The 23,315-nt window shown below is 35.8% G+C and overlaps 1 protein-coding gene across 8 annotated transcripts in view; it reads right to left on the minus strand.

Annotated features, from left to right (window-relative positions):
* Positions 1–23,315, minus strand: part of PSD3 (pleckstrin and Sec7 domain containing 3) — a 706,647-nt gene that overhangs the window by 278,900 nt on the left and 404,432 nt on the right. For all 8 annotated transcript variants that reach the window (XM_027597421.2, XM_027597423.2, XM_027597424.2 and 5 more), the window contains one exon: positions 21,703–21,792. In XM_027597421.2, coding sequence (XP_027453222.1) covers positions 21,703–21,792 — 90 coding nt within the window. The remainder of the gene's footprint in view (positions 1–21,702; positions 21,793–23,315) is intronic.

Raw genomic sequence — 23,315 nt, forward strand, 5'->3', positions numbered from 1 at the left:
AAAGCAGGTGGAGTCCTGAAGGAAAAGTGAAACGTAAATGAAATCTAAAAGATTTTTAAAATAGCAGGTCAACCAATATTGTATATTTGAACAAAAATGTTTAACAAAACCAGGAGGAAAGAGTGTAAAAACACTACCAAGAGTCAAATGAGGAAAATATGCTTTCAACATTTTCACTTTTTTCCCTTGGAAAGCCTTAGTGATTCAAATTTGAGAGGTCTATTATAGGGAAGATATTAAAAAGGAATTACAAATGCAAAAGAACAAGCGCATTTTACCTTTTATTCTAATTTCTAGAAATAGTCTTCCCATATCCCTGGAATATACTTATTTTTGAGATTTCATCCTAATTCCACCCTGTGATCCTTTTAGAAACCCAGTACAGTCTAAAACTACAAAGACAGATGTACCTGAATCTGCTGCATAGACTTGTACAGATCAGAGTGGTCAAGCACAGAGCCCTAGCACTATAAAGAACTTCAGAACATCACAGGTACTGAAGCAAGAATGAAGGGAAAAACAAACAAACAAGAAACACAAACCTTCTTAACCACAAAAAAGATGACATCATATCCAAAATTTGAGTTAAGGATATTCTTCAAAAATGTGAAAATGTGTAGTTATTTACAAGTTATATACATATATATTCTATCTATGCTGTATACAAATATAAATGGCTTTTGTTATCATATCAGTGAATTCTGGCTTACACTGTAACTCAGGTGGGCCACCACTACCTAAGGATCAAAAAGCAATTCATACCTATCCTATTTTTAACTATAAGCCTAGAGATTATATCATTTTGGTACTCTCTTCCAGAGTTTAATCATTCTAATAAAAATTACCAGAACTACTTATTTCTGGCTAAATTCTACAATTTAGGCCTTTTGGGTTAGATCCCACGAAGACAAAAAGTTGGTCACATTCATCCTCACAATAACCTCCCACAGCCTAGAATAATCAGCTAGAGCCATTAAGTTCTTCATTTTCCAAGTCAAGAACCTTGTTGCAGGGTATTAGATACTGACTAGCTTTACATGGCCAAGAACAGAGTCAAACCTCCTCTACTTTCCAACAAAAGAGAATACAAGTCATATGATCTTGAAGACTCATCTAGAATGACTAACCAATTCCTTTAGCCTTAGAGATAGTTTCCATTTCTATTAATTATTTCTATTTAATAATTTTTATTTAATAATTATTAATAGCAGGCTTCTTTTAAAAGCTGCTGTATACACTTGTCTAATTGTACACTTTATGGAAAATACATTTTTAAAGTTTAACTTAGAAAGTGCAAGTTCCCTAATTTGCCAACCTCCTCTAACACCACCACCATTAATGCATTAGTATCTGATCTTTAATATTCATACATATGTTTTTTAATAGACTTTATTTTTTCTTTAAAGATTTTATTTACTTATTTAGAGAGAGAGAGAGAGAGATAGCATGCATGAGCAGAGGGAGGAGCAGAGGGAGAGAAAGAATCTCAAGCAGACTCGGCGCTGAGTGCAGAGTCTGACACGGGACTCAATCCCATGACCTCAAGACCATGACTTGGGCTGGAATCAAGAGTAGGACGCTTACAGATTCTTGGTCTAGCCACCCAGGTGCCCCACAATTATTTTTAACAGAAATGGCATCATTTGATTCTTAATGTTATTTCGGTTTTTTTTTTTCCATTTATTCTTAGAAAATAAAAGTCCTAATATTTTAACAATATTATGTGCTAAGTATTATCAGCACAATTTACAAGGATTGTCACATTTAATCTTCACAGCCAGTCCATGTACTTATGTACATACTATTATTATTCCCAATTTACAGATGAGGAAACTGGTGAACTGAGAGAAGAGAATAATCTGCCTAAGGTCACAGAATCAGTTTTAAGTACTGAGGAGGGGATGAAAATCCACATAGCCTGAATCAAACTGTACACTCTCAACCCTTCACCATGACATACATATCAGTACACATAACGCTATGTGGTTCTTTTTAGTAACTATATTAATTATATAAGTATAACATACAATTAATTACTTAATTATGTTACTTAATCCCTTACCAATGGACAACTGCGTTATTTTCAATTTCTTGCTTTTGTAAACAATGCTGCAATTAATGTCCTTGTACACACATCTTTGTACATTTAAGTATCCAGCATCTTCTCTTTTTCTTTTGAAATAATTCTAGACTTACAAAAAACTTGTACAAATAGTACAGAGAGTTCCTATATGCCCTTCATCCAGCCTTCTCCTAACGTTAACTTATAAAACTGTACTATAATGACCAAAACCAGGACATTAATATTGGTATGGTATTATTAAGTAAACTATAGACCTTATTTGAATTTCACAGGTTTTTCCATTACTGTCTTTTTTCTATTCCAGGACACTATCCAGGATCCTATGATCCACTTGGTAGTTCTGTTTTCTTTGTCTCCTCTAATCTGTGATAGTTCTGTCTTCCATGACCTTGACACTTCTGAAGAGAACTGGCTATTCTGTGGAATATTCCTCAGTTTGAGTTTGCTTGATGTTTTCTCATGTTTACACTGAGGTTAGGCATTTTTCAATGGATATTTATTTTGTTCTATGGGGTATAATCTAATATTATCGTTTCCTTGCTCAAATTATTCCAGCTTTGACCTTGGGAGTCTCTCCAGGTTGGCCCAGTTCTTTTGGCCTGCCCCCGAGATGTCCTAGGCTCCCCTGTATTTTCCCTGTCCCAGGTCTAGAGTCAAACACTTCTCCAAGGAGCCCTGGTTCTTTTTATGGTGAATAATTAGAAACCAAGGTCTGGATCCTAGGAAGGTCACTGCTTCTGGATCCGCTCAGCAGGCAGAACTAGGAAATATCTGTATGCATACTAACCCAGCACATGCACACCCAGCTACATTTCTGTGTCTGTACATTAAAAAACTATAAATTTATAGTGATAACTCTAATTCCAATCTAACACCCAAAGGGTTTAACCCTACCCCTTTCCCTAAACTGTAATGTCTTTCTCCTATAGAGAGAAACCTGTCTCTTATCATCTACAGTTTATTTGCTTATTTGTTTAATCCTAGTAATAGTTTCAGAACTGCCAGCTGATGGCCTCCTTTGCTCATAGGAAATAATGTGAAGTTTATAAACATACCAATTTTTTAATGTTAAAAAGGGCTTCTCAAAAGCAAATATTGCCAAATAATTCTGTTTCTTAATAATAATAATGTAAAACACATCATAAATCAGAGTTTGGCCTTTTCATAAAAATATATGTGGGTACCTGCAGAAGTACTGACACCATTTACTGGAGGTTAACAGCACTGGAAAAATCCTTACAGTGAGCTTAATTAAAAGTATTCTAAACAAGGAAAATATAGGAACATAAGAACTTGAAGAAGGTACCTAAGAGAGTTTCTAAAGGTTTAGTTTTCAGGTATCTTTAATTCAATTTTTCCTATTTAAAAAAAAATGTAACTGATGTAGTAGACAGGCAAAAAAAATAGACACTCTCAAAGTCAGTAGCATTATGGAAATATGAAGAGAAAGAAATAAGTGAAAGTAACTGCAATCTCTTAGAACTATTAGAAAATATACCTTAGCATATAAAAGTGGGAAAATGAGTGGAAAAAGATGAAATCAGAAAAGAGTTCTCAGTAATTCTAAATATGAAAGCATGGGGTTTTAATCAAAATACCAGAAGAGGTCCTGGCAGGATGATGACAAGAAAAAGACTGCAACATGGTGAAGCAAGCAGTGCTTCCTTTGCAGGTGCTAGATAGCTAAATTAACTACTGTATGAATAACTTATATCCTCTTTACTCAGAATGCAGAAAGCAACTCCAAGAAAAAGCTATTTCTCCTCTCAAGGCTAGTAAAAGATGACACAGAAGAAGAATGGGTGTCCTTTAGCAGGACTCCAACCATCATGACCACCGCTTTAGTTTGGGTGGAGGTTGGAAAGAGAAGGAAAGAAGACAGACACTGGCAAGAGCTAGGAAGAAAAGTCTGGAAAGACTCCAGAATGCTTAGTATGTACCAGAAGTTTACAGAGCTAGCTGTGCTGGTCTAATTATTCTAGCTTTTATGTACACATCCTTTAGAAGGCTGAATAAAAATGACCATAGGCAGTTATATCCTTTGTATTTTTAAAAGGTTGGCAGGAAGTATTCTAAAACTTTTTATATAGATGAGTGTGTTTCAACATAAAAATGTATACACAATCTTTTTTAAAAACATAAATAGGGGCACCTGGGTGGCTCAGTCAGTTAAGTGTCTCTTAATTTCAGCTCAGGTCATGATCTCAGTGTTGTGAAATTGAGCCCCAAGTTGGGCTCCATGCTGGGCATGAAGCCTGCTTACGATTCTCTCTCCCTCTGCCCCTCACCACCCCCCATAAATAAATAAATAAGTAAATAAGGTAAAAAGAAGATAACTGGTACAAAGAACTTAAAGCTTATAAAAAGGATTTTTCCTTTATGTGAAATTACTATAAAAAACCAGTGGATAATGATGCAGTTTTTAGATAGATGCCACAGGGCCACGGCATCTCTACACAGAAGCTGCAATTGTACTCACGTTTTATCATCCACCTATAGCAGTATAAAAAGTCTACTAAAAATGGTCAAGAGTTAAGTATTGTGGGGAAATATAAAGGAAGAGTGGTTTACTTTCATGGAAGGCCACAATCCCCAGGTTTTCCTCAGTAGATTTGGAGTTCTAAAAAATTTAGAAATATGTAAATAATTTTTTAGACTTTCATATGTAAATCTACAGGGTTCTAACAAAAAAAAAAAGCTGACACAAAAGTCACATTATAAAATTGCCCAGTCCTTTTAAAAATGGTATTTCTACACATTAGATGTGTAACTTTTTGATATTCCTATTTTACTCTAATCTAAAAAAAAACTGCTTTTATGCTATAGTGGTTCAAATAACTCACTGTAAATAACCAATACACATGGATTGACTTCATGGGATAAGGGCTGTTCTAAGTGCATCACACATTGTCACCTTTCCTTTCTCCACACTGGCACTTAAACTATTATCCCCATCCAGAGTTCTCGCTCCTATTCTAGCTCCATAGACTCCATAAGAACCACCTTTTAAATGACAACTAAATTCCACTTCCTCAAAGGAGGTTTTCCAATGCTCCCTAGGTGGAAGTCACTTCTCTTTATTCCACAGCATTTTATAGGTAATTCTCTACTGTAGACAGAATTCTAAACATGCTTACTTCTCATTCCCTAGGTACTGCTGGGAAGGAACTGTGCAGATAGACAGAATTAAAGTTATTAATCAGTTGACTAAGGAACAGGAAGATTATTCTGGATTATCTGGGTGGGCCCAATTTAATTCTACGAGCCCTCCAAAACATAAGAGGAAGACAGAACAGTCACTCAGGAGATGTGCCCCCCTCCAAAAAAAGAGCAGAGGAGAGATGAAGCAGAAGGGAGGTCAGAGAGATATGAGGAGTGAGAAGGACTTGAGCCATCGGTGTTGGGTGTAAAGATGGAGAAAGGGGACCAGAAGCCAAGGAATGCAGATGGCTTCTAAAAGATGAGAATGACCACTGGCCAACAGGCAACAAGGAAATGAGGACCTCAGTCCTACAACCACATGGAACTGATTTCTGCTTGAATGAGTTTGGAAATGGATTCACCCTCAATGCTTTCAGAAAGAGAGGTAAGTCTGCCTATACCTTGACTTTGGTTTTGTGAGACCTGGAGCAGAAAAATTCAGGTCAGCCCAAACCTGTGACCTACAAAACAGTAAGATAATCAATCTGTGTTGTTTTAAACTGCTGCGTTTACAGTAAATTGTTACAAGAGCAATAGAAAACTAGTATGTTTTCTTTTGTACTTTATCCTACTCAATATTCCTTCATATCTCAGTGGACAACAGAAACATCTGAGGAGCTTTTAAAAATGCACATTGACCCAGAGATTTGAAATGGATGACAGGGAGGAGAGAAGAGCTGGGAGAAGACATCAAGATTTTGTTTACAGCTTCACAAGTGACATTTTCCCCAACACTTTTTTTTTTATAATTAGCATTACCACAGAAAGTTCCTGCCTGCCCATTCCTAGGATATTCCCACTCTCACATCCCCAATTTTATTTTATCCACCATAGAAGAGTTTTGCTTATAGCAGAATTTCATATATAACCATGCATTGCATACATTTGTTTATAAAGTTTCTTTCATTCGTGATGTGTGAATTGGTAGGCCATTCCTTTTTACGGAATACCACACTGTATACCACAGTTTATCCATTCACCTGTTAACAGACATTTGGGTTGTTTCCAGTTTGGGGCTATTATGAATAAGGTTACTACAAATATTTTTGTAACACAGGTTTTCATTTATCTTGAATTGCTGGATCATAGAGTAAGCGTATGTTTAGTTTTATAAAAAAGTTCAAGACCTTACTTCAAAGAGTCTATACTATTTTAATAGTTTCCACCTAAGTGAGAATACATTAGTTGCCTATTATTTCTCCTCTCACCTCAAATGATTTTAATGTGTAGCCAGAGTTGCAAACCACTATGTTAGAAATTCCTTCAGGGAAAGATGCATGTCTCACTCATCTTTGCTTTCCCTAATATATTTAGCACAGTCTTTACTAAAGTAGAAACTCATGAATCCTATCAAATTTCATCTTAATCCAGTTTTTTACTTTTGCCATACATGACAAATCTATTAAGTATGCCTTTTATACCTAACCACAATTACTGTATAATTTTGAGGAAAGCATTTCATACTTTATAATCATGGGTCCAATATTTGTTTTCCCTACCAAATTCTGAGCTCCATGAAGGCATAACCTGTATCTGTGTTATTTAAGGGCTGCACCCCAGAATCCAGCAGAGACTGGCCCACAGCAGGACCTCAATGAATGAACAATATGCTTTGGAGAAAGAAAAAACTCTTTCTCCTAAGTATTCTGTGTGTTTATTTAAATCAAAACAACAAGGCACAAGTCTCTACTCTAGGAGGGTCCTAGGTCTATAGGCTCTCAATATTTGGGGGACCAAAGATCCCTCTGACAATCTGATTAAAACTATATGGATCCCCTTGCTCTCTATCACACACACCCAAAAAAGATGGAATTATGTATACAGTCACACAGATTCACAATTCTGCATATAGTGTCAAGTTGTTCACATAACGCTCACAAAGCCAATCCATGGACTGAAATCACTGCACTGTATTTTACATAAAACTGCAATAATTTCTTTCACAAGTATTTGTTGAATATCTGATTTGTCCTAGAATTACACTAGGTATAAAGATACTGTGACCAATAAGACACAGTCTCTGCCCTCAAGAATAGGGTCAGAGAAAACAAAACAAAAATGAACTATTGGGACTTCATCAGGATAAAAAGCTTTGACACAGCAAAAGAAATAATCAACAAAACTAAAACGCAACCTAGAAAATGGGAGAAGATATTTGCAAATGACATATTAGATAAAGGGCTAATATCCAAGATATACAAAGAACTTATCAAACTCAACACCCCCCAAAAACCCCATAAAATCGAGTCAAGAAATGGAAAGAAAACATGAACAGACATTTCTCCAAAGAAGACATACAAATGGCCAACAGACACATGAAAAAATGCTCAACATCACTCATCATCAGGGAAATACAAATCAAAACCACAATGAGATACTATCTCACACCCGTCAAAATGGCTAAAATTAACAACTCAGGAAACAACAGATGTTGGCAAGGATGTGAAGAAAGGACAACCCTCTTACACTGTTGGTAGGAATGCAAACTGGTGCAGCCTCTCCTCGAAACAGTATGGAGGTTCCTCAAAAAGTGAAATATAGAGCTACCCTATGACCCAGCACCTGGGTATTAATCCAAAGGATATACACACAGTGACTCAAAGGGGCACATGCACCCCAATGTTTATAGCAGCAATGTCCAGTTGCCAAAATACAGAAAGAGCCCAAATGTGCAGTGATAGATGAATGGATAAAGAAGATGTGGTATATATATGCAATGGAGTATTACTCAGCCATCAAAAAATGAAATCCTGCCATTTGCAGCAACATGGATGGAACCAGAAGGTATTATGCTAAGCTAAATAAGTCAGTCAGAGAAAGACAAATACCATATGATTTCACTCATATGTGGAATTTAAAAACAAAACAGATGAACATAGGGGAAAGGAAGGAAAAATAAGATAAAAACAGAGAGAGAGGCAAACCATAAGAGACTCTGAACTATTTGGAACTGAAGGTTGCTGGAGGAGAGGTGGGTGGGGGGATGGAGTAACTGGTTGATGGGCATGAAGGAGGACACTTGATGGAATGAGCCCTGGGTGTTAGATGCAACTGATGAATCACTAAATTCTACCCCTGAAACTCATAATACACTATATGTTAACTAATTTAAATTTAAATAAAAATAAAAAAAAAGAATAGGGTCAGGGAAAATGGATAAGGAAAATGTCACACACACTGGAATATTACACAGCCATAAAAATGATGACATCATGCCATTTGATACAACATGGACCTAGAAAGTACTATGCTAAGTGAAATAAGCCAGTAAAAGAAAGACAAACACCATATGATTTCACTCATGTGGAATTTAAGAAACAAAACAAATGAACAAGGGGGAGAAAGAGACAAATCAAAAAACAGATTCTTAACTATAGAGAACAATCAGATGGTTACCAGAGGGGAGGTGGGAGGGATGGGTGAGTTAGGTGAAGGAGATTAAGAGCACACTTATCTTGATGAGCCCTGAGTAATATATGGAACTGCTGAATCACTATATTGTACACCTGGAACTAATGTGCAACACTGTATGTACATTAACTACACTGGAATTAAAATTTTTAAAAAATGAATAAATAAAAACAAGACTCAGAACTATAAATACAGAGAACCAACTGATGGTTGCCAGATGGAGAAGGGTGTGGGGTTGGGTAAAATGGGTGAAAGGGAGAGGAATAACTAAGCCACGGGAATAAAAAGCAGAACATAAGGAACACAGTCAAGGATACTGTAATACCAATGAAATGGGTCAGATGGTAGCTATACTTGGGGTGAACATAGCATAATGTATAAACATGTCAAATCACTAAATTGTACACTTGATAATAATGTAACATTGTATGTCAACTATACTAAAAAAAAGAGGGAAAAGGTCATACACAATGAGCTATAATAAAAATTCAGATATTCTCAAAATCCATAACTCTTTTCAAATATGTCTTTTTTTGCCTATGTTTATAACATACGACTAACAACCTGAAATGCAAACAACGCTTCAAGGTAATATTTTAGGTACACAGATTTGTCTTTGATTTATGTTTCTACAAGTGAAAGAAAACAACGTATATATGTTGCATTCTTAAAGAATAATTGCTTCTGATTGCTTCTAGAATTAAGCAACCACATGGTAAATTGACTTGCCTAGGATTAAGTACTGACTTCCCTTAGTGCTCTTCTTCAAATGGCAGTGTGTTGAAATGAACATATTAGTTTATTTATCTGAAAGTATCAGAATTTTCAACAGGTAGCTGAGATGATGAGGGAGAACTGCAGGAATGTATAGGGGTCAAGAGGAAAGTTTGTGTACCTACATCATCCAGGAAACACGTCCTTGTGAAGTCTGGGAAAATGCTGTTTCCTGGTGTTTCTGAGAAATCAACATTACAGCACAAAAACTATACTGCTATCTGTGAAAAGTTTGAGGGAAGGGTAAATGTTAGAACTACTAAAATAAACAAAAAGCTTTAACAACAAAAAAAATCCAACATTGACAGGGAATGGAGTTCAAAAATGAGTAGAGAAATGAATTATTCTACAATAGTGGATTTTCTGATGTAAGCTAATTTCTTTAAATGCCAAAATCTTTACAAAATAGTTTTGTTGGGAATCTTTCTAAATCTATTTCACATTGTCTCCTTAAACTAAATAAGCATAATGCAACATTTTTGATGACTCATTAAGTACAACCATTACTCTGATGTGCCACATAATAGAGCCATTCTCTGAGCACCTACTTGACTACCTAGATTTGCCTGTCCTTTGTCAAAACAACTCCAGCTGTTCCATTTGGAGACCCAGTACTTTTTAAGGTTTCCTTTTCTCTCCACCTTCTTATCAAATCACTTCTTGCTAATGTCCAAATAGCTAAAAGCACTCCCTCCAACTTCATCCTTCTAATTCATGGCTAACTGAGAAAATAACAAAATTAAGTTAAATTTTCAACTAAAAAATTTAAGTAACAACCAAAATATTTGTGTTTTATGAAGTTTGTTTTAGAAAAATCAATTGAATGTGGCTATTACTTTGCCAGTTAAGAGCTGGTTCTTACTGGCAGGTGCCCAGCCAGGCCATAGTTTGAAGCAGCTGTTTGTGTATCAGTATCTGCCTGTGTCTGCGTGGCCATTTCCTTAGGATATACCCAGAAAGGAGATTAGGGCAAAAATTTTGAAGTAAAAGTTGTGGTTATTATTAAAAATAGGCCACAAGTCAGGGTCTGAGTAACATTTTAAGGTTTGTTACACAGACGCTATAACATCCATTTATTCTGGCTGTTCGGAGTTCTTATTTTGTGTTTTCAACTTACTGAGTCTTTTTCAGACAACTGACCTTTACATGAATAAACCATTAATACAACCACAAAAATTGTTTTCCTTTATGACATTTTTATTGTACAGCTAAAAATGCCTTTAAATTAAAATTTGTCTCATTGTATCCTTAATGGATAGGTAAACACTGTGTTTAGAATACATATTTGCTGATAGTTCATTTACATTGGATTGCAGCCCTCTTAAAGAAAAAAGCACATCACTCCTAAGGAACCCATCCCCGTGTGGTATATCATAAGCAAAAGGAGAATGGTTTAAATTCACATGTGACTCATGACATTCATATCACATGTTTATACTTGAGTGAAAGGAGCAGCAACCTTGATGGATAATGCTTTAAAACATCTCTAAACATACAATCTAACTTCCATAGATACATCTGAATATGAAATTCTGTAGCACTCCTTCATGATCATATTAAAAATAGAATCTCTCTGGGAATCATTAATATTCCATTAAAGTGCCCCTACTGATTACGACCTCCCCTACCCAAACTTCTTTCCTTTTTTTTTTTTTTTTTTTTGGTTAAGAATCTGTTTGTACTCTTTAAGCAGCATCTGTTCTGCCAAAATGTTCTACCAGACTTGTTTTTGATAATTTTTTTTTAAAAGCATGGGAAGATGTTTTGTGGATATTCAGCTACTTCAAAGTATTATCCTCATTACCGTCACCATGTTTCATTCAAGGTCTGAACCATACGAAAGGCAGCATCATTACTCAGTCCATGACGAGCACATGACTGGAAGCAAAGCATGCTTCTAGATCTCCATGGGGAAAGCAGAAGCAGAAACACACCATGAACTGTTCATCACAACTCAGCTTGATTCATTTTACTGAAAAAAGCAATATTCCATATTTTAAACAAGAACCTTTAGAGCTTTTCTCTTAAAGAGCTTGATAACACAGCTTTTCTCTTTAAAAGCTATCCTGCTTTTGTATCAGGATAAGCATCTGAGCCCTTTTCCTCCATAGATACTGTTGCTACCAGGTTTCCATGACCTTCTCTCTGAGAGAACTCACCTACTCTAGGCAACAGTTGATGCTCTTTTTTTAGCTACACTTAAATACCACCCATAAGTTCCTATTTTCAACTACATACTCCGAATATAACTCAGATCAAGTATTTTTGAGAATTCACTTCAAGCTTTTCATTTATAAAAAGTTCAGACTTTTTTCTGACTGCAGCCTGCTTCTTTCTCTCATGTAATTCTTTAGGACTAAGCCTTTGAGAACGCTGCTACGACAAAGGTAATCTTCCTGGATTTAAATCTGAACTTTCACTATGAGGTACACACTTGTTTGTCTAAATCAATAAATACAATAGGAAAAATAAAACTTGATACGATTTCAGTTTACAAAGAGAAATTAGGAATGCTTCCAATACTTAGATTGAAAGGTACCTTAAATATCATCTATAGGATTTTTCCAACAGCTCTGCCATTGAATATTTAGCTCAAAAAATATGAGCACAGCAGAAAAACAGAGTAAGAAGTTCTGTTCCAGGTGGCAAGTGGTGGTGATAGACACTGTGGGCTATAGGAGCCCGAACACATTATGGGCACAGCCCAAATATCTTATTTTACAAATGAAGAAACTAAGGTACAAAGAGGTGAAATGATCATGCTAAGAGTCCATCACCAGTCCCTGGCAGCATTCAGACAGGCTCAGAGCCCCAGTGACCCCCACAGCCCATTCACAAAAAATTGGGAGTAGAAAAAACAAAGAAGCTAATATTTATGAACACTTGAACGCATTTTAGATGACACAATGCAGCCACTGAACACACATCATCTTATTTAATCCTCATAATCACTCTTGGAGGAAAGTATTATCTGTGTTATACACGAGGAAACTGAAAGAAGTTAATTGTCTGGCCAAGGTAAAATATTGGGCTTCCTTTCCAGATCTGACAATATTCACTTCACATGGCCACAAAGCCTACCATTACATTCAGCCTAACAGACCAAACATTAACTCAGAAAAAAAATTATGGTTGTTCTACCTTTTATTGCTCTTAGATTCCACGCAGATTAGAATGCAGGTAATACAGGAGGGGGCAGATGGGCAATTTGGGATAATAATTTAGCAACAGAAACTCTAATAAAAAACTCAAAATAATTCAATAGTTAATATATTTTTCTCAATACTGTCAATACCCATATCCACGCCACTATTCCTTCTCTTGTGGACAGACCATTTCTTTTCCATTTCTACTCCCACATCTTCCCAAACAAATCTCTACAGTATCCGGAGTAATCATAAAAATAGATTTATGTGACTTTCCAACTTTTAACTCTTGAAAATAATTCCCACTGCCTTTTTCTTAATATATCATTGTTCTTAATGCTGCTATACAGTTATACCTAAACTGTTGATCATGATATTTGGTAATTTAAAAGAAAGACCCACAAGGAGTAAAATTTCATTAAGCTAATTTTTATACAATGCCTAAATCTCTGGCTGAATGGAGAGAACAGGCGCATTTGCCCCCACCCCCTTTTTTTTAAGTGGGCCTTTTCTTCATTAAAGTTTTATTGACATAATTACAGATCTGCATGTAGTTGTAAGAAATAATAGATTTCTTACACCTTTTACCCAGTTTCCTCCACAGGTAACATTTGCAAAACTACAGTATACTATCACAACCACAGTACTGACATTAATAAAACCTGACCTTATTCATGTTTCTCTAGTTATACTTGTCCTCAGTGATAACACTGGAAGTAAAGATGAAAGAGTAGAGAGCAAAAATGGTGTGCGCAGGGGGAGTGTGGGATGTTGCTTAAGGATAGTCTTTTGGGATAAAGAAAAGGAGGGCAATTTTCAGTGTTAAATTTTCAACCTTCTCCCTGGCTGAAAGGGTCAAATTAGATAGAACTCTAGAAGTGAAGTGGGCTGGCTTTGCTCTTTTTTTTTTTTAATTTTTTATTGTTATGTTAATCACCATACATTACATCATTAGTTTTTGATGCAGTGTTCCATGATTCATTGTTTGTGCATAACACCCCGTGCTCCATGCAGAACGTGCCCTCTTTAATACCCATCACCAGGCTAACCCATCCCCCCACCCTCCTCCCCTCTAGAACCCTGTTTGTTTTTCAGAGTCCATCGTCTCTCATGGTTCAACTTCATTCTTCCCCTCCTGCTATCTTCTTTTTCTTTTTTCTTAACATATGTTGCATTATTTGTTTCAGAAGTACAGATCTGTGATTCAACAGTCTTGCACAATTCACAGCGCTCACCATAGCACATACCCTCCCCAATGTCTATCACCCAGCCACCCCATCCCTCCCACCCCCCACCACTCCAGCAACACTCAGTTTGTTTCCTGAGATTAAGAATTCCTCATATCAGTGAGGTCATATGATACATGTCTTTCTCTGATTGACTTATTTCACTCTTTGCTCTCTCTTTTTAAGAAGAATCCTTACAGCTCTTCATGTCACACTGTGAAACAGGTCCTTTTCAGAGACTGAGATCACAAAAAAAAATTGCTTATTTCTAACTGCTGATTGATTTTTGTTTATTTACCCTTAAATACAACTATCATTTGACTGAAAAGCCTAATGGTTATGAACCTTCACAATATTTTATATTTCATAATCATGTTTCTTCCTTGTCCAATAAAACACATTAATCTTTATTTAAAATGTATTTTTCACCCCAAAGAGCCACAAGAATCTCAAAAAAGAAAAGTAAAGTGAGAGGCATCACAAATCCGGACTTCAAGTTATATTACAAAGCTGTAGTGATCAAGATAGTATAGTACTGGCACAAAAATAGACACACAGATCAATGGAACAGAATAGAAAACCCATAAATGAACGCACAACTATATGGGCATCTAATATTCAACAAAGCACAAAAGAATATCCAATGGAAAAAAGACAGTTTCTTCAACAAATGGTGTTGGGAAAACTGGACAGCAACATGCAAAAGAATGAAATTGGACCACCTTCCTACACCATACACAAAAATAAATTCAAAATGAATGAAAGACCTAAATGTGAGATAGGAAACCATCAAAATCCGAGAGGAGAACACAGGCAATAACCTCTTTGGGATTAGCCATAGCAACTTCTTACTAGATATGTCTCCTGTGGCAAGGAAAACAAAAGCAAAAATAAACTATTGCGACAGGACTTCATCAAAATAAAAAGCTTCTGCACAGTGAAAAAACAATCAAAAAAACAAAAAGGCAGTCTATGGAATGGGAGAAGATATTTGCAAATGACATATCTGATAAAGGGTTAGTATTCAAAATCTATATAGATTTATCAAACTCAACACTCCAAAACCAAATAATCCAGTTAAAAAATGGGCAGAAGACATGAAGAGACACTTTTTCGAAGAAGACTTAAAGATGGTTAATAGACACATGAAAAGATGCTCAACATCAGTCATCATTAGGGAAATACAAATCAAAACTGCAATGAGATATCACCTCACACCTGTCAGAATGGCTAAAATTAACAACTCAGGAAACAACAGATGTTGGCGAGGATGTGGAGAAAGGGGAACCCTCTTACACTGTTGGTGGGAATGCAAACTGGTACAGCCACTCCTCAAAACAGTATGGAGGTTCCTCAGAAAGTGAAAAATAGAGCTACCCTATGACCCAGCAATTGCACTACTAGGTATTTATCCAAAGGATACACACACAGTGATACGAAAGGGCACATGCACCCCAATGTTTATAGCAGCAATGTCCACAGTTGCCAAAATATGGAAAGAGCCCAAATGTGCATCCACAGATGAATGGATAAAGATGTGGTGTGTGTGTGTATATACACACACAATGGAATATTATTCAGTCATCAAAAAATTAAATCTTACCATTTGCAACAACGTGGACAGATCTAGAGCTTATTAGGCTAAGCTAAATAAGTCAGTCAGAGAAAGACAAATTCCACATAACTTCACTCATATGTGGAATTTAAGAAACAAAACATGAACATGGGGGGAGGAAAAAGAGAGGCAAACCAGAAAAGAGACTCTTAACTTTAGAGAACAAACTGAGCATTACTGGGGGGTGGAGGGGGTGGGGGAGTGGGCAGGTAGACAGGTAAAATGGGCGATGGGTATTAAAGAGGGCACTTGTGGTGAGCACTGGGTATTGCATGTACCTGCAACTAATGTTACACTGTATGTTAATTGGAATTTAAAAACTTGAAAAGAAATAAACTGTATTATATCTTTCTTTGCTGACCTTTAGAGTCATCTGTTTAAATGCTACTCTTCCAGCTAATTTCTCCATCATTTTCACAACTTATTTTTCCCTAATAATGCCAAACAAGAAAAATGCATTTAGAATAAAACATAATGCTTTCAGCCAAATATGTATGTTAAGGATTGGATATAGATAGCCTATGTTCTTAGACACTTCTTATAAAAGAACCTCACCTAAATTCTGTCTTTTGTGAAAGCTAAGGGAAAAGAAGCACATCTGAATAAGAATTTTTATTGGGATTCTGACCAATACAGTATGTAACAACTGAACTCACTATGTCATTTACCATTCCATTAATGAAATGATGCATATGAAATTCCACTAAGCCAGGCATACTGATTTGCATTTTGTCAATTTAACTGCCATACCCCCCAGCTGCAATCTACACACACACACACACACACTCTCTCTCTCTCTCTCTCTCTCTCTCTCTCTTCATCATTAACTACCTCTCTCTTCACCACTAACACCTGAGAGAGTGAAAACTTTTGGTCTTCCCTCAAGAGACTGCAAGTTAATTTCAAGGTTAATAAATTCCCAAGTAAAGGAGATAGATGCAATAAATTTCAGAAGAATATTCTAAAGTCAAACATCTAATCATAAGCAATAGCCTGAAAGGATGGCATGTTACTGACTTGCCCAAGCAAGATTTATTTACCTTGCTTTTTAATAATTTCCAGTGACACTGCCTTGTAACTAGAGCTATTATTAAAGCTATTTGTGTATTTAGGCAGATTTAAAAGGAGATAGATTTCAAAACATTCTGCAAATTGCATTCAGTTTTGTTTTTTAGTTATTAGGATCATTTTGAAAGACTTGGGTGTTTTGTCATTTCTACCCTCTCCATCATTAAGATGATACAAAAATTCTTAAGAGATTTTTTTTATAATTCCCATTGGCACCTATTGAATTCAATTGCTGCTCAAGAAAAAAAGAAACTTAGAGACCTAACTATGACAAGGATAAAAATATTAAGAATGTTATTTGAGTATCAAATGGTAGGTGACAATAAGAACGCTGAGATAGAAAACAAGCAGGGTTTCATGTTTCATTGTCAAAATCTTCAGTCTGGATCTCCCCAAAATGAAATTATTATGCAAGCAATAACTAACCTTCTACCCCATACGTTTCTATGACACTTTTCATTGGCTCCTTTTGCCTTATTTCCCATTGCTTCTTTCCTGCTTTTATGTAAATATATTTTGAAATGGCTACTTCCCCTCTAAATATTTAAATAACAGGTGTCCATCACCCAAAGTTCCTGTGTTTCCCCCTATATGTAATGAGAAATGAAGGATTATCAACCACCCAGGTTAGAAATAGAACACAGAATGGACTAAAGATAAAAATGTGGCTTTTCTGTTAAAATCAAGAATAGAGATTCATAGGAAACTCAGAAGAAATAAAACTTATACAATAATTTAAGACCAAACTTAAACTGGTCCTGGAATCCTGAAGAACATTTGAGGAAGCAAATTAGTTCTTCTCCTCTTTGAAGATCCCAAAATAATCCTGGGATATTAATGGAGATGTGAATTATTTGAAGTGATTTAAAATTCCAGGGACAAAAAGAAAGGTTGCTAGATGTCCACTTGGCTCTCATATTTTCTCCAAATAGTCCTAGGTAAGAAGGCTCGGGACCTCCAATCTTGCAGTTTCAAGGATCCAAACCAAATATAAGATATAAAAGCGTGGCAAGAGGGAAGTTCTAACCAAGGTTCATTTTCAAGTGCCTCCACAATGTTAACACAGACTTTATGGAACAAATGCTTCTTGTGGAAAATTCTGACAGCCATTCTTTGGAATCAACAATCTTTGGGAAGAAAGGAAGCCATAAATGATGAGGGTTAAAAATCTTACCACAAAAAGAGGAAATGCTTAAGCTCAAGGTCACAGATGGTCTGTCTGAAAGAGCAAGAAAATGTGCATGGTTATGCTAAAAAAGGATGGGCGAGAGAGATCTTGTGAATAAAAGCTAATCCCACTTAGCCCTCATACTTATAAAACACCTTAGACCCAAACCCTGCAGGAAGGGATGGAGGCCCTTCCCAATCCACTTCAAGCTAGGTAAAGAATAAAATATTAAAAATAAAAAGTTACAATAGCTAACACATATAGCATTTATTACATGCTAGGACTCTAAAGACTTTATAGGTTAACTCATTCAATTGTTAAAACAACTGATGAGGTGGGTACTAATAGGATCTCCCATTTCACAGATCCAGAAATCAAGAGACAAAATTTCAGTGAATTTGCTTACAATCTCTCAGCTACTAAGAGAGGGGCACTGGGATTAGAACCCAATCAACACAGCTCCCAAGTCCATAATCATAATCACCACACTATAGTGTCTCAGAAAGTTTAGCCTCCAACCCAGACTTGGCCCACATTTTACATTCTCATCCCTCTCTATTCATGTACTTAATAGTTTTATTACTTACTAAAAAATCTTAGGAATATCTTATTAAGTCTATGAGAACCAAAAGCAGAACCTCCCTTACCTTTCTTTTCCACATTGTCCCTTAAGAATGCTTAAGCACAAACCATAACCAAGTGTTGGGATGGGCAGTCCCTATACAGCCATGAAACATGCCAGAAGGTTTGGTATATTTTGTTAAATGAATTGCTGTCCTGATTTAGTGAAAGGTACTTATGACAGAGAACATTAATGTTTATGGGTGGGAAAGGTGGTAGGAAATGAAATAAATAATAATCTAACTAAAAAACAAAATAAGGCTACTACTAAAACGGTACCTATACTTCAAAGGCCTCTCTCAAACACCACATCTTCACAGCCAGACTTCAACTTTAAAGAACCTAAATAATATTCTATCACTGGTTGTCCTTTGGTCTCCAACTAATTCTACTTAGATTGTACCTTCTACTGTAGGCATCTAGAATTTATACTCAAAGCAACTTGTGGGAGAAACATTCTTATTCGCACAAAGCACTCATTTATCTGTTAGGTCATCAGGTCAGAAGGGACGCTGCAGGGCGCCTGGGTGGCAAAGTCGGTTAGGCGTCTGCCTTCGGCTCGGGTCATGATCCTGAGGTCCTGGGATCGAGTCCCACATTGGGCTCCCCCTGTTCTGTGGCGAGACTGCTTCTCCTTCTCCCTCTGCCTGCCGCTCACCCTGCTTGTGCTCTTTCTCTGTCAAATAAATAAATAAAATCTTAAAAAAAAAAAAGGGACACTGCAGTGGAACTGTAATTATAAAAAAGGGGCTCAATGTATCATCTATCCCTTTCATGTAGTCAAGGCAAAATTAAAGCAAAATATTAACTGAAGTCTCTGAATTAAAGGCTTGAAATAAATTTCTCATTTTTCATACATTTAAATACATTACGGTTTATCTTTTTTGATAACCATTTCTGTTGAGAACAAGCAGAATCAGTTTATATTTTAATTTTAATGTGGAATAACTATTTATTTTAAGGGAAAAAGAACCACCCATCTTTCTCAGCAGTTTGTGAGGACAGGGGCCCATTTAGTTCCAGCATGTTCTCCAGGTCCACAATACCCAGTGAATGCACAATGGGCCATCAATAAATATTCCCTACTACCCAACCACATTGAACAACAGTCATAAGGTGAAATCTTACTGCTGGTCCAAAGAAATCTGAACAGACATAGATCCAAATGCTATTTTTGAGCCAAAGAAATCTAAAAGTAATAAGATCAATATGCAGCAATGAAAGGCTCAATTCAATCCATGTAACTCTAAGCATCTTAACTAATAAATTAAACTGAATGTTGTAGGTGCCTATAATTTTCAAGTTGGAGAGAGGGTGGAAGAAGACAGAAAGGGGTTAGGTTACTCAGAACCTGTAACATAATACCAAATGTTTTGTGTTATCTCTCTATGTGACATGTGTATAATCATTTTCCACAAAAGTTCAAATTAACATTCCACCTAGTAATTTATCTCTGAAGAGAATCAAGAGATAGCCATTGAGAAAGAGAGTGAGGGAGAGAGTTTGAGACAGAGAGAAGAGGAAAAAAAGAGAGACAAAAAGAGCACAAGAGAAAGGAAAAAACATAGATAAATAGAAACAGAGGAAGTAAAGGAGGGAAAGTCAGTTGGGGGGAGAGCAGGAGGGCAGGGAAGGAAAAAAGAATAGCCACATGGAAGAGAAACGAAACAAAAATGGTTTGAAGAAAACCTTTTCTTGATGAAATCTGCAGTAAAATCCAGATTCTTACTGAAATGGAAAACTCCCATCTTAGGTGGGTGAGTGGCTGGGGTTTTGGCTACTAAAGGAAATCAGTATTTTACTTGACAATTTCCATGCTAAATCCCACTGTCACTTTCAGTGTCATTTCACTGTCATCTTCCTACAGTAAATAAAAGAGTATAATAAATATTTCCCCCCTGAGGTTTATAAACATGATCTCAATGGCACAACTGTAACAAATCATCCAGAAAATTCTTGGCAGAGTAAACCAAAGAACATATGTCTACCCAAGGTGAACGGCAGCAACTGGACTGTATGTTAACTACATTTGGTTTCAGACAGCTCATCAAATATGCTCTAAATTTGCCCAATATTTCATCCACAGTCATGCATGTTACCATAAGCCTACCAATAAAATATAAAAGCTTCACTTGAAAAATTTTCCTGCCAATTTCTACTTCTGACATAACTTGATAAAAGCTTCACCAATCCTTAAAAAGACTGCATTATTTTCCACGTTAATACCACTAAACTGAAAAAAGATTTGTTAACATGTGTCTACAGTACATCTTCAATGGATGTAGAGAATATATTTATCATGTCAAAATCCAACACCTTTTATTTCCCATTCAGAACTGTAGCTTCAGCAATGGCAGCATTTGTCCTATAAAGAAACAATCTAAAAAACACTTCTTTCTATAGTAACCTGAAGATGCTTTTCTTCCTGCTTTTTATATAATGTAATTTTTTAATGAGCTGCAATTAAAGTCAGTAAGAGAATCTCATAATACCATATTCTTAAGCCTTCTTTCACTTTCCATAGTATATGACTTTCAAAATCTAGAACTCTCCTGTATATATTTTATATGGTTTGAAAGATACATAAAACATAATAAAGGACTTATTCTCAACTGGTACATTCCCAGATCATACCACAATTCATATGTGTTGCCCTTAGCAAATTCAAAGGAATTGCCAAAGAAATCTACATATGTACAAAGTTTTTAAAAAGACTAGAATCAAATAGGAATCTGTAAAACTCACACTGTCAACATACATATCTTATCCTGAACTTCTAAAATATTCACATCCATTATCAATCACTATTTTGTATTTAAACAAATGCATATCTCATTTATACTGCTGTAGAATGTTATAAATTCTAAAGCTGATTTCATTGTCTCCTTGAAAACAATTCTGATACAGAAAAACATGCTGGTTGTTACCAATAATAAAGCTAACTATAAATAATTAAACATTCTACAATTACTCAGATTTCCAGAGACAACTTAAGTCCTAGTTCTGTAACTAGGGACTGAATACAGCTTCCATTATAGTATGTAAATGTTTTTCTGTTTCTATAGTGAATATACCTTTGTGATCTTTTTCAAGTTCTGTCAGTATGCTCACAAATAAAACAAAAACTGCTCACTATTTGAATCACCAATTATTCCAAATCTACTTATCTCAGTATTACTGATTACAATGTGAACTTTTAGCATTTATTCATTGAAGGGTATTTGCAGTCTGACACATCAAGGATGAGGTCCAACAGAAATATCACCAACAAAACCAAAAGCAAAAAACAAAATACTTAAGTAATCCTTGGCCTGTTTATTTTAGATCAAAAAATAAACAGAAAAGATAAAATATAAACATATTTTAAAAACCAGTATTTCAATGCTTACTTTCAGTAGATCCTTGGAGAAATCACCACCCTCATTTACCCCTTGAAGGTTTGCAATGAACTCTTGGCAGGTCATCTTCTTTCCAATATTCTGGAATAGAGGCAAATAATACATCATAATGACATACATACATGGAATTCTTAAAACTGTGATTAAGCAAAGCAAGACTGATTTGGCTTTTCAAAACATGAATACACATGCCCCTATATGTGCATATATCCACACATACATATAATACAAACTTATAAGAAACAGATGGCTTATTATGCTTTCAAAACAGTCATTAAATATAAATAGCAAAATTATGCCAAACCTTTATTTTAACCTAAGAAAACATCTGAGAAATCTATGCTACATTTATATATATATAAGGTAGTTTTTAATGGAAAACATGGATAAAATGACATTTCTGAGCTGAACTCTGATATTTATTTGCTTGTTTATTTTTATTTCCTACATATTGTCAAGAACTGTGAAGGATCTGAGATTTTAGCCCACTTTCAAGCTAACAAACTAGTCTACCACAATCTCACATGTTGGCAGATGAAGTAAGATTCCTGAGTCGGAGGCACAGGAATTTTTTTTACAACAACAGGAGTAGCCAAAATATCAGCATTTTCTTGCTCCAGTTTCCTGAGTCCCAATTCTCACAGAACCTGACAGGGCCAGCTGACATGCACACACAGTGGGTTGTGATACAGGAAAAGAGCCCCGAGATTTGGGAATCTGAATATTTGTAATGGACAGTAAGCATGCCTATTGCTTTTGCTCTAAATAAGAAACCAACTCTTCTCATCCAAGGCTATAAGCAAACCTATCCATTGCTCTAAAGTCACTATATTTTCCAAACTGCTCACTGCAGAAACAATTTTGAAAAAATAGAACAGAACAAAAGCAACCAAAGCTCCTGTTCACAAAATGTACAGAAATGCAAGAGACCCATGGAAAATTGTCTCCAAACACATTTAAGATGAAGTTTAAGATTTAAGAATAAGTTTAACCAAAAAATCACACTAATAAACAAAATGAAAAAAAAGCAAACAGAAAATATAAAGTAACAAAAAAAGAGAAGATACAAATATGTTAGACTGAGAAAACTAATAAAACTTCTATGCCAGCCTCAGTCAACTAGTAAGAGCTGCCAGTCAGGGAGGATTCAGAGGCTCAATCTGACACCAACAGAAATCCATCGTGAGTGCAGGAGCGGGGTGTGGAATATACACGCAACCACATGGGATCTCTGGCAAATGTGGTCCAAGTGAATATGAAGTGTACCAACATATTAATATCCTTGTACAATAATATGCATACAAATAAAATGTATACTCTGTGAGGCTATTTTTCAGAAAAGACTAAGAGTGGGGTAGGACATTAGTCTTCAAGTTGAGGAAAAATATTAAGACTTTAAAAGGGATGCAAAGCCATAGATAGTTTTTAGAGTATGTATACAAAACCTGAACTTCAAAAATACAGATCTGCCTGGGGACATATACACCTATGTGTCTTAAAGTAATTGCTTTCCACTCCCCCTCTCACAGCTGCTCTTCTACCTTATAACATGAAACAAATCATCCAACTGATCCTATCGAATTAGTTAGAGTAAAAGTGCTAAC

Source organism: Zalophus californianus, chromosome 2 (assembly GCF_009762305.2).
Source record: "Zalophus californianus isolate mZalCal1 chromosome 2, mZalCal1.pri.v2, whole genome shotgun sequence".
NCBI classification, from domain to species: Eukaryota; Metazoa; Chordata; class Mammalia; order Carnivora; family Otariidae; genus Zalophus; species Zalophus californianus.